Here is a 12,747-nt window from a genome sequence, read left to right on the forward strand (position 1 = left end):
TCCAGAGTCACCACAATGCAATGACAGAATAAATTATCTGCAGGCTCTTTCGATTTTCTCCTGTTTAAGAAAGTAGCATGGAAAACAAAGATAAACTCATGACCAACTGCAGCAACAAAACAGCAATATTCCAAACCACATGGAAGAGGATGTCATCATATTAAAAGAACCAAAGCGTCCTGCAGAAAGAGATCCACACATTGAAGTTCATTTTTGTTTTGCAGGATTTCACAGCCAATTTCTCCTCCAGTAAACTCTTACTGAATCCACCTCAGTATTCTTACTGGAAAGAAATTTTTCCTTTTCATGAGACTGAGCTGCACTTCTTCGTGCAAATGCCGTTGTCATTACCACTGAACCACCATGTGGTTTTGGTAATCCCATCAAAACATTCACTCTTGCAAATCAAAGATTAAATGTTTACCTCAAACTTTAAACTCTCCAAAGAACTCTCTGTTCTCATCTATAAGCATTCAATGTTTATAACAAAACAGTGGATATGCTGAAAAGGAACGGCAAGTAATCTATGCTCAGCACAATGGCAAAGGCACAGAACACACTGGGTTCTGGACCCTTCTGTGGTGCTCTTCTGGGGGACCAAGGTCCAGGAGATGACAAAACTCTCCTTTACAGCTACCACCTGCACTCAGAGGGAGACTGCCTTACCAACGAGCCAGGCAATTCTTGAAGAGGAATGAACATTAAAATGCATTTAGTTCAGTCAGAAACCCTGGGCCTCGGGAACGTGTTTCCCTGAACAACACGGGATGATGCACAAAGCAGTTATTTTTCGCTCCTGACTGGGCAATGCAGTGCCAGAACCTGCACCAGTTAGCAAGTGTTAAATGAAGCAGCACTGCAAACTGGGAAACACAGGGGAAAGAAATGCAAATACAAGCTGTTGTTCCTGCCATGGCTGTCATCAGTTCTCCTACCAGCCTTGGGCCAAGCCAGTCAGGGATGCTCACATGCAACAACAAAGTAATAGCCCACATGAGACCCCCATTTAAGAACTAAGATCATAAATTCACAAAAGAAGCTTTTTGCTTTACTCCATGGTTACTTTACAATGACAAAGCATCAGAGATTAGATTAGCTCCACTTAAAATTCAGGTTCAGCCTCAGATTTTGTCCAAGGACGTTTAGAGACAGCTGAAGTGGCCAACATCTGCCATAACAGCAAAGAGATGAAGCGAAACCCCGGCAAAACCCTGGCAGAGACAGCAGCAAAGCTCTGATCCAACATTCACAATGGGCTTTTGGGTTGGATTTGCTTTTCTTTTCTATCTGTGGTGCTCTCCACGCTATTTGTTTGAAACCGGCAATGCTGTGTGCAAGACTGTTCATGAACCACATTCTGTCATTATTGTATCTGATTCACCACTACTATTTGATAATATTCCATCCACGCAACTGGAGTTTTGTTTCATCCCCTACATACTTCAAAAAAAAAGCATGGGGAAAAAAATTATCTATTGACTTTTCTGCATATAATTTCTCCTTTATCACTGGGCTGCCAGTAGCGTAGCGTTTGTCAGGAGGAACTAGAAATTAAAATAATTTCAGGTCTTGTTTACCTTTACAAGCACCTTTCCTTGCTTCTGTCCCAGTAGGAGAAGCTAGTGGTCATGCAGAGGAAAACACCGGTATTTGTTCTTTATATGGTGTAATAGAAAGAAAACCAGCACAGAGTGACTCAGAAAGGAAGAGCAAATGTTCATGAGAAGAAACAAAAATTACCAGTGTTTCTGAGGGAACTGCTGTAACATTCAGGCTCTCTGGCTGTTTCTCTAGTTTTACACCGGAACACCCTCACTGAAATCACTGGTCATGCAAAAGCTCTAATACTAAAAAAGTCCATCAGGCCCAAATGTAGACCAAAGGTCCCTCCTAGAAAAGGTGTGTTTGATTTTAGAAGAGATATTTGCATTTTTTAAACAAACCATCGGCTTTGAGCTTTCTGCACACATACACCTTAAACCCTGCCTAGAAAATATGGCCAACACCTTCATCTTCAGAAAGTATTTTGTCCTTTCTTTATACCTCAAAACGGACCTTTTATTAAACTGACACTTTGCAGCTCACTAGACTGTGTGGCTCTTTGGGGAAAAGCAAAGCAGAAAACAGTCCAGTTGTTTGGTTTAGCAATGAAGTTTCCCACACATGCATGCTAATTTATTTCATTGAAAATGTCCCAACTAATTGCAACATTTACCCTTAGAGCACATGCATGGCAGTCACTTTAATACACCAGAAGACAATGGCTCCAAAGGAGCTATTACCATGTACCAGGCCAATAATCCACAAACGGTAAAGGATTTTCACAAAAGGCTCAAATGGTTTCCAAGGAGCCATTACGGCATATCAGGTAAATAAAATATTATTGAAATGTATTTTTTGCATTTAAATCACTTGCAGCAGGTGCATAGGAAGTAGCATATAATAAAATGGCTCACATTCCCTTGAATACTAATGAGAATCAACAGACACATTTAGCAAAAAGAAGAAGCAGCAAGTCCTTACCATCGCAAGAGGAACAATCCCCACAAACATTGTTCGGCTGACAAAGATCTCGGAGACCACCAGTTCGCTCACGGAGTCATCTCGAGGGTATTCCACCTGCCAGGTAATTTGCTGGGCCCCGGCTGGGCTGCTCGTGTTGTCGATCTCAAAGTCCATCTGCAGGATCTCGTAGGAGGACATGTTTGCTCTGGAAAAAAAAAAAAACCAAACAAAATTGCCCACAACATCAGTAGGATGTCAATGACAAAATACATTTTGATTTGTCTTCTCTATTCACCATCAAATTCAACATGCAGGCTTGAAGACACCGACAGAAACCTAAATCAAACACGCTGGGAAACAGCCAGACTTCATAGATAAGGTGACACTGTATCTTTTAGTTTCCTGAAATGGAGGCATTTTTCCCATTAAACTCAGGCATTCATTTTCCATAATCACAATGAACTTACAGAACAAGTCCTAAACCCTGGGAACTGCATTGCACAGATGTTGCTAAATTATTTAATATAGCATTATTATAATTTTTTTGCTGCAAATACTGATGTTCCAAAACAACAAAACACTTGGCCATTCCTCATGCTGTATCAGAAATGAGCTTTTTGGGGAGGGGAGGGAAGTCTTTCAAACCCAAACTTGTCTTTATTCCAGTGAAAAAATGGATTTGCAGAAATTATACATGACAAAAAATGGGAGGTAGATTATCCTTATTTTCAATTCATGAAAACATTCTTCTCGACAGTGGTGCAGACTTGTAATTATATGGCGATCAATATATATTCCTCACCCAGAAATAAAAATTTAAAGGTAAAGAAATGGATGTAAATGCACAGCATTCAGAACTGTATTACTTCTGCATCTTTTGTTAACAACAACATGTAGCACTCTCCTCTGGTCCAACACTATGTAAATATTAATAATTAATCCTCAGGTTAGAAAGACAGATCTTATCTTCTTGTTACAGAGAAGAAAGCAGACACCAAGTTTTAACCAGCAGCACTTGGCATATCCGCAGCAGGGACCTATTTAGAAAGCAGACCTTTGCTCATCAGCACTTTACTTCCACAAAAATTAAGGTACTTTACAAAGCAGCATACACATTCCCGCCCCAGCTTCCCAGACAGACACCTGCAGCGTGGAGACCTGATGCAGCTAAACAGGGAGGTGGGACGGAAAGGCAGCTAACCTGACTGCAGACCCAGATGCTTAACTGTATTCTGTTGAAGAGACAAACGATGTTATCAAAATTACTGAAGTTTCAGGGTACATGCTCATAAAATAGGTTAAAATCTGAATTTGCAGCATGCTAGGCCATTCTGTAACAACTCGAATGTGCTCTTACTGTGAGCATGAGATAGCTTGCTCCCAATCTAGGGATGCGTCCTGTGCATGCAGACACCCCACAGTAATCACCTGCCCTCTGTAACTTCACCATCTATCCTGTCCCACGGTATGTTATTTCTGTGCCCTTACCCTAAAGAAGTGACTCCAAGAGCTGTGTCCACAGAAAGTTTTAGCCTGCCGCTACAAAGAACAGAGACTGAAAACATCCTTTTCCTCTTCCCAACTGCACAGAGGCAGAATCTGTTTTTGCCATATGTTTTTGAAGGCGCATTGTAAAGGAAAGAAATCTGAACAGGAATTATTGATTTTTGTGTTTTCTTTCTGACAACAAACAACACAAACATATGCTTCAATGCCTGGAGGATAAATATTTTCCATGCTGACAGAAGATAATATCCACCTCAAGGCAAAACTAGAAGCTATTAAGGCATCTTTTGGGTGGGCAACCAGACATCAGCAAACCCCTTTTAAGACAAGTATTATTACACAATACTAGGGATGTAATTAAACCATTTCTGTTAAAAACATAACCACTGTGGGCACCACGATGGAGTACTCAACTTCATAGTTTTCTGCGTATCACTTCTGGCAGTTTGTTTTATCTAAATTCCATAAAATTAATTTTCTCACAACACAGAAATAAAATTTAGAGATGAGCTTTACACTAACTATGGATCTAGATAGTGGGCATTTCAAGGTATGTTTAGATCTGCAATTTAGGTTCAATCTGTTCAAGTCAATAGTTGCCACTCACAAAAACAGCCACAAACGGTTTCAAATTCAGAACAAAACCAAAAGGGTTTTACTTTAGATTCACCAGTTAAATAATATGTCAGGTTAGTCTGCCCTGATAAATCCATTCCACATGTCCCACTGACGAGCACTCCTTTGAGCTCGGTCCACCATGCCTTCAATTATTCCTTTCCTGGTTTTCTTTTCACACATCCAAAAAGTAACCATAATAGTGCTTTTACATTTTTAAGACAGTCTGGGACTCAGATCTCCCTAAGAGAAGCGTGTGTGTGCCTTGCCTATATAGCAAGCTGAAGTAATTGCCAGGGAGCAAAATGACTCTTGTGGCTGTAAATATGCAAAGACCTTCACTGCATCCTTAGCACGGCTGTGTAGCTATAAAAGACATAAGTTTCATTTAAAGGCAGACGTGGTTATACACTGCTGGATTAGAAATAAGTCTGCGTGCATCTAGAAAAGAGCAGCAACTCACATACATAAACCTTCCTCAGATCTAACTAATATTAATGTATGAACTAAAGCAAAGCCAACTTCTCAGGTCTCCCAGGACACAGGACTTCCTTGGTCCTCATTCCATAAAGAATCCTTAGCATCACCTGGAAAAGCAACATGGCTTGTCAAATCTTTTCTGCTGTCTCAGAAGCAAATCACGTAGCATAAAATATTAATATTGATTAAAGAATGATCCACTTCTTTTCACTTGGACTTTTGCTGAAAGAGATGGACTTACTGTATCTAACCATCTTTCACTTACAGAGTTTCTCCATCAAGTGTATAGCTTTAGCAAACCAGCATTCAACTTTCTGGACTCCTTTATTCACCAGCAGGTTTCCAGTTACCTTCAGAACAGCAGGTCAATGAATTTTCTCTAAAATTATGATCTCCCTTTTTCCCTCTTTAGGACAAAGATTCAGCCTTCAAGCAATGCCTAGCGTTACAGTATCTGGGACACAGAGTACCCCACGGACCAATCCGCCCTCTTTGTTCTAAGTCTCTTCCCAGGTTACAACTATAATGAACCCATGATAAAACCTGAGAAGTGCATTTCTTTCTTGCTCAGACTAGTGCCTTCCTACTGGCCGCTGCATCTCTTATCCTACAGGAGCTTCTCTCCTAGAGGGAGGATTTGTGCTATATTCATAATTCCTGCAATTTATTAACCATCCTCTATATTACCGTGCAGGAGACCACTGCCTTTCTCCACTGAAATTGATGGAGGTTGCTAAAGTAAAACCAGAGATAAATTAAACCATAATCAAGACCTTAAAGGTTAGCATTTACTTATGTCAGCTCCATTAGCTGATAAATCCACATTGCAACACCTGTATATACATTTCTTTCCTGGCTATACAGCATTACACTATAACCCTTTTTAAAAGAAGTCCCTCCACTCTACCACGGCAAATCTTCAGCTTTTAGCCTGATTTGTAGCTGGTGGCCAATATGTTGGTCTTTGTAGTCACTGTTGATCTGCAACTGCCTGGTGAAGACAAAACGCTACCAGTGGGAAAATCCACTAGCAGAGAAGACAACGACTGTAACTCATGCTGTTATCAGCCATTAAATCCTGCTAAACCAAACTTTATCCTATAAAGATTTTTCAGCTTTTTCTTGCAACTTATTCCATTTTTCTCTTAAATAAGTTTGCACAATTGGGAAGAGTCTGATGGAATCCAAGGATTATAAATCACTTCCCCTTTCCACATCTTTCTTCTCTTTTTAGTTAAATATTTCTATTGTCCAGTGAAGTCTTTTCCCGGTTTAGAAGGATTTTGCCAAACCCTAGTTTAGAGGAGCAATAAAAAATAAAAAGTCAAAATTACTTTTATAAAAAAAGATTATTTCCTGCAAGCACAAGGAAAAGACCTTATAATTTTAGGCAGCTGGCATGCTTGCTAATAAGTCCATTTCTATGGAAATGAGTTCATAACTATTAATTTTGCCTGCTCCTGATCTATTCTTGATGAGCCTTTCAAATTTAGAAAAGCGCTTCATGATTCTCTCAATTTGGTAATTACTAACTCCCTTTGATGAATCCATCCCAGTGTTTCAGACATGAGACATTCATTACACATTTTTCTTTCTGGTGAGAGGAGAAAAAGAAAACATGGGCTTGGATTTATTTCCTCTCGCCAACTCCAGTAAGTAGGCCCTCTTCTTCAACTTGCAATTTATAATCCTGTTTGTGTACTTTCACAATGCTGCCTCTGTTAGGTGCTAGAAGAACCCCCAAAACCTTGAGATTTCTGCAGAATTTCCTGTTGTCTAGCCTCATATAAATCTAAGGCATTCAAACCGGGTCCCCAACAGCCCAGCAAGCCTTATTCTGTACCCAGCCGTTAGCAGGCATGGTTGGGATCCCAACCTGGAATAGAAGAGAACAGGGTTTTAGCACAGAATGGTAAATCCACGCCAAATAAAGCCAACGCTAGCTCCAAATGACTCCAGAATAAGAAGAGAAGAGTTAATCAGGACACGAAAATGTTGCTAAGTCCCAGAACTGTCCTGCAAGGGACATGTCCAGGCGGGCGGCTGCAGAGCCCACCTGCCTTGCTCGGCTCATCAAGCTGAACCTGAAGCATCTCCTCGGGCTGTACATTCAGCCACAAAGGAGTGAGCACTCCACCCAGAGGCAAAGCCTCTCCTCAGTGAAAAACACTCTCCCTGTGGAACAAATCACAGGCTGCACAAGCCACTGGAAAAACAAGGCCTGGGTTTCAAGTGCTCCTGAGCACCTTAGAGAACTCTTGCGTTATGGCATTCAGATGCTTTGCACAGATTCACACTGGTTTTGGAGGGCTATCTATCATGTTACCTTGTTACATATATTCTGATTGATTTTCTTCCCGAATCTGCTAGCGTATGCAAACAGCAGGAAATATATATATATATTTTAAATCTGAATCTAAAAAAAAAATAATCCAATATCAGATTTTGTTTCTCTACATTTATTACCTTACTAAGCATTTATATGGAACTGCATAGGCTTCCCCCCCCAAAAAAAAAATAATAGACTACTGTGAAGGTCCACCACAGCTCTAATGTTAGAGGTTTAAATATGTACTACAAAATCACTTGGCATTGAAATAATACTGAATTCAATTTATTCCTAATTTTTGTCTAAGACAAACATGGAATTACTGAATTAAGTACTGGAATGATACACAGTGATTGATGTTATGATGGCAGTGACAGTCTAAATAGTTAGTAGTTACCTTAAATAAACAAATGTCTATTTTTAGCTATTAAGAAAGATTTATGTTGCTAACCAAACTGAAAAGCCTATGTCTTTTTAGAGAGAATGAAATACGCAGAACGGCCCAGTGACAGATGCCCGTGCAGGGCACTGTGCAGTGCATTCAGCGGAGCGTGCCACTGCCGCTCAGAGGGTTTGCTGGCTCCCACTGCCAGTTCATCAACAATTTAGTTGATAAAAGTCAGACCCTTCTATTAGTGCAGTTGGCTATTACAGGAAATCATGAGTTTCATTCATTCATAAAATAATGTTTTCAGTAAATGGCAATCTGTTTATGAGGCCCACAACAGTGTAAAAACAAAAGTCTAAAAAAATGGAGCAGACACTAGGTACTTGAAAATAATAAAATATCTGGTACCATGTTGCTTGAGAATCTTTCCAAGGTTAATAATGGTCAATTCTTTCTCTCTCTGACAAATTGTCATCAAATTCAATGAGAACAGGATTACATAAGCAAGGTACATTAGTTTATAAAACATTTCAGTAATATAGGTCACTCCTTTGATCTCAAGAGGATTAATTTCATAAGTATGGTTTACTGAAGAGCAAACACTTACAAGAGGAGGCTTTTCAAGGACTGACTGGAAATGCACAAGACCCTAATTTCCTGCTGAAGTCAAATGAAGCAGCAGACAGCCGGGACCTCTTGGGGAAAAGATCCAGACTAAAGGTCCTGACCTTCTCCCCCTAAGGAAATTAAGATCCCAGAAGCCCAAGATGAAGAAAATGAGAGCAAATACCTACTAATGGAGCAGCATCCGGTTTCTGAATTATGAAGGTTTGCATACTGTCAGCCCTTATACTTTGCTGAGTGCCGCTCTCCTGAATGCGGGCACTGGCTAACAGGAACTGGCAGCAACTAAGACTCTTAAAGCCAGGACATCTTTTAGCAGCTACAACATCCTTAAGCATAGATCATACTTGAGAACAACTTACTGGTGCGAGACGGCTACACCTTGTGTTAAATACAAAGTTTGACTTGATAATGGATGTTAAAACCTAAACCCTTTTCTCCCAGCATATATAATTTCCATTAAGCTGTAAGGACACAAAGCTGTGTCCAAGCTTGGAAGCAGCCTACTCACACTGTTCTCCCAGGGTAGTTTGCTGAGAAAGGGCCTCATCCTGAAGAGCAGTGGAGATGGGAGCCCTGCAGGTACCCCTGTCGAGTGTTGCAGTGTGGATGAACGTCCCTAGAGGCCAGGGCAAACTACCTGTGCGTCCTGAGTATTTTTCATCAACGTGGAAACCTTCAGATGACACAGCGCCACTGCCCCTTAGTGCGTAGCCCCCAGAGGTCTTTGTTCTGCTGAGGGAAAACAGACAGTTGGGGGTGCAAGGAAGGCACAAACACTTGAAAAAAGCCCTGCTCACTCTTCATCCTTGCAACAGCACAGAAGTGCAAGGAAGAAGTCCCAAACGTTGAACAAAGACAGGATGGATGGCAGGTTGCAAGTAAATCTGACGGGATGGAAAAAGGGGTGGTTTCCTCTCATGATGCATTTCAAAATGACAATTTACAGCTTGCTCTGTTTTCTAACAGAGAACTTGCTCTGTTGTCCAGTTTACTTTATACCAGCTACAGGCTTTTTTGCCTGATCTTGTTTTTCTTTCACTGCTGTAAAAATTCATGCTCTTCACAGCTACATGGGCAATGTAAATGGCTACAAAGGATAAAACCAAACTGCTAAATCTGTTAAGAATGTATGGATTGACACAGCGCTCTCTAATAATCCAGTAAAAGCCATAAAACCAAGAAGAAAATATTTTTGTTTAAAACACACCACCCAAACCAGGTATTATTCACGTTATTTTGCTTAGCCGACATTTTCCCCACAACTGAAAACAATAAATCTAGATAATGAGCAAACCTTTTAAGCTCTTCAGCTTCTTCCACTGACAATTCATGGCTGTGCTGCTCACTAACAACTTGCAATAACTTCCACTTTATTTGATTTTATCAACATCATCATGACAACCCTAGAGACAACTGAGACAATTGCTTCAATTATTTTTATTTGCTTCCACCCTTGTGACAGCGTACAGAAATTCTTCTGGTAAAAGAGTCCTTAGATACTATTTTAGCTAGCCTTTAACAAAACAGTACTTTCAGGACCAAATTCAGTATGGGTATAATTGGTGCACTCCATTGGTAACATGTATTGCTAGGCATTGGGACTCTATTTGTTCCTTTGTCATGACTCTCCCCTTTCGAAACAGCATAGAATCTTCTGGGGGTTAAAAAAACATTTTGACTGCACTGGGATATTTTCCTGACTACTATATAGAACCTCTTTGTTGCTGTGCTGTGTATTTCCTAAAATAAAGCTTCTTTGCCAGGAGAAAGTATCTTGCTGGGGAATGTAACAAACACATCCAGCAAGAAATTGGGGCCAGGGTTTAGCCGATGTTGCATGCAAATATAGAGAGCGCTATTGTTGTTTAAAAAATAAGAATGATTTTATGATGAAAGATTTATGCAGAATCCTAAACAGTTAATAAATATCAACAGCCCAAATGGTGCTTATAATTTTCCTTTAACTATTCAGAAATTCTTACATATTTACATACCATAATCACATGGTGTATTTTCAACATTGCTGTGCAAGCAGCTGAAATACATTATAAAGCAGAGATGGATTTTTAAAGAACCAATGACTGAAAATTCAAGATAATAAATTCAGTGATATAAGAATTTATTTGCAATGCAGGAACTCACAAAGACTCTCCCTCCACAGACTCTCAAAAGACCTTTAAAAGTACAAGAATACAACCCTGGGAGGCACTTTTTACCACAACCTGTGCTGCAGCCGAATAACCCAAGGCACAGGTATCTTCAGCCAAGCTACATATAAAGTCAACACAGTAAATACTTCACTTGATCTCAAAGAAAACAGAGTGGATGGTCAGGCCGTCCAGAGACTTGATGGTGGAGATGGGGAATATACCCTAAAAGTTACCTGCCGGAAATCCTCGGTGACACACTGCAACACAATGGCACAGACTCTGGGTCTCTCTGTAATACCACTACATAACAGCCAAAGAAATTAGTTTCCTGCAGGTAATTAAGCAGAAGAAAAAGGCCACTCTTCAAATTCAGCTCCTCCACTACCCCTACACTAGGTTACTGGCTACCAGCTCTGCATAGCTGAAGATGCTTCAGAGTCTTGCTCTTCCCCAGTCAACTATGAAGAGGAAGACGTGCAACAGTTTAATTTACCTGTACATTCTTCCAGATTTCTTGCCGGTCTCAGGAAGAGTGACTCCACACAACAGCTCCGGAACTCATACAATTATGTAAGGCTCTCAAATATTATATTTACAAATATGTACACAGCTTCCTTATCTTCCTAGGTAAGAGCTTGGGTAAGCGACCTGGATGCACCCTAACGGCTCAAACCGCATTTCCAACAACCTATTTCCTTGGCATTTTAAACACCTTATGATTTTTATATGCCTGACATTAGCATTAAGTGAGCAGACTCTTTTGTATACACCAAGTGCATCAGAAAAGAAAATCACAACTAGACCTAGCAGAAAGTTACTAGCAATCCAGTTGCTGGTTTGATTTCAGAGTTACAATTGAGGCTGACACCTGGATCTCCTTGGGGAGAAAAACCAACCAGAGAGGATCTAAAGTTGCAAACTCCCAATGCGCTGAATTTATGAATGAAAGGAATGGGGAGACAAGCTGCAGACTGTGACATGAATATACCTAATGTGCTGGAGGATACATGAAAACAGTGACAAATGGTACTCTCCTCTTGAGGATTTAAAAGGCCGAATTCAACACCTTTTGAACTTAATCCTTTGCTTAATGGCAGACAGTGTAAACGAGTAAATAACAGAATGCCAAGCAGATAGCGAGGACAATGGGAAATTACTAAACAGTTGGGGTTTTTTCTTTCCAAAGCTTGCTAAGAGTGCACAGAACTCAGGAGTCTGCCGTAGAAGCTACTGTAATACCACCTGCACGAAATAATTAAAGAACAAATCAAAATAGGGGCATGGGCAAGAATTATTTTATTTCTCCTACATTCTCTTCAGATTTAAACAAGATTAAGCATCTAATGAATTAGACCTAGCTTTCTTTGAATCTAATGTACTCTTAGATGGAGAGATAATGTGCAGGGTGTCCTGTGGCTAATTCACACTTCTGCAAAGAAATAAACGGCCATGACAACATCCTCAAAGAAGTTAAGGCAGGGATCAGTCAGGGCTCATTAACATGAACACAAACGGGACCTCCTCTCTCCCCACTTCCTTGAGAGACACGTGGCCTGCATATAATTGTTTTATTTTATAGGCCGATAATTATAGGCCGATAATTATGTAAAAAAGAGTTAAGCTTTTCCTCTCGCTGTTGATACCCACTGAACAGACAGTAAAAACATGAAAGTGAAACTGGCATAAAAACATCAGTTTCCCATGTTTTAATTAATAAACAAGATTAATTCATCCAGCTGAGCAAACACAGGGTGGATCAGGGTCTGCATTCAGTGTATGAAGAGAAAGAGCCATCTGCAGCAATTCTATGTACCTCCACCCTTTGCTAGTTGAGATCGGCTTAAAGTCCCGATCTTTGCAACAAAACTAAAAGCACGAGAGAAACAAGCAATTACATATCATGTAATTCGCTCCATTAAAAGCCTATTTCTGTCCTAAAAATGAACCCAAATTTCCTCAGAAGTGCAAAGATAACTCCAAATAACAAAAAGCAGAGGGGTGGATTTAATATTTCTCTTTTTAAAAATCATTCCACAATTACTTTCTACTGGCATGAAAGTAAGGTCAACACAACGGTCAGCACTTAATGTCTCTAGGTCACCTTTGCAAAGGGTAATCACTACTTCCTCACACTTGCAAGACAATGA

At 40.2% G+C, this 12,747-nt stretch overlaps 1 protein-coding gene across 1 annotated transcript in view; it reads right to left on the minus strand.

Moving 5' to 3' along the window:
• TMEM132B (transmembrane protein 132B) overlaps positions 1-12,747 on the minus strand; it is a 261,053-nt gene that overhangs the window by 83,577 nt on the left and 164,729 nt on the right. The window contains exon 4 of the mRNA XM_074606166.1: positions 2,524-2,710. Coding sequence (XP_074462267.1) covers positions 2,524-2,710 — 187 coding nt within the window. The remainder of the gene's footprint in view (positions 1-2,523; positions 2,711-12,747) is intronic.

This window comes from Larus michahellis, chromosome 13 (genome assembly GCF_964199755.1).
Source record: "Larus michahellis chromosome 13, bLarMic1.1, whole genome shotgun sequence".
In the NCBI taxonomy this organism is placed as follows: domain Eukaryota; kingdom Metazoa; phylum Chordata; class Aves; order Charadriiformes; family Laridae; genus Larus; species Larus michahellis.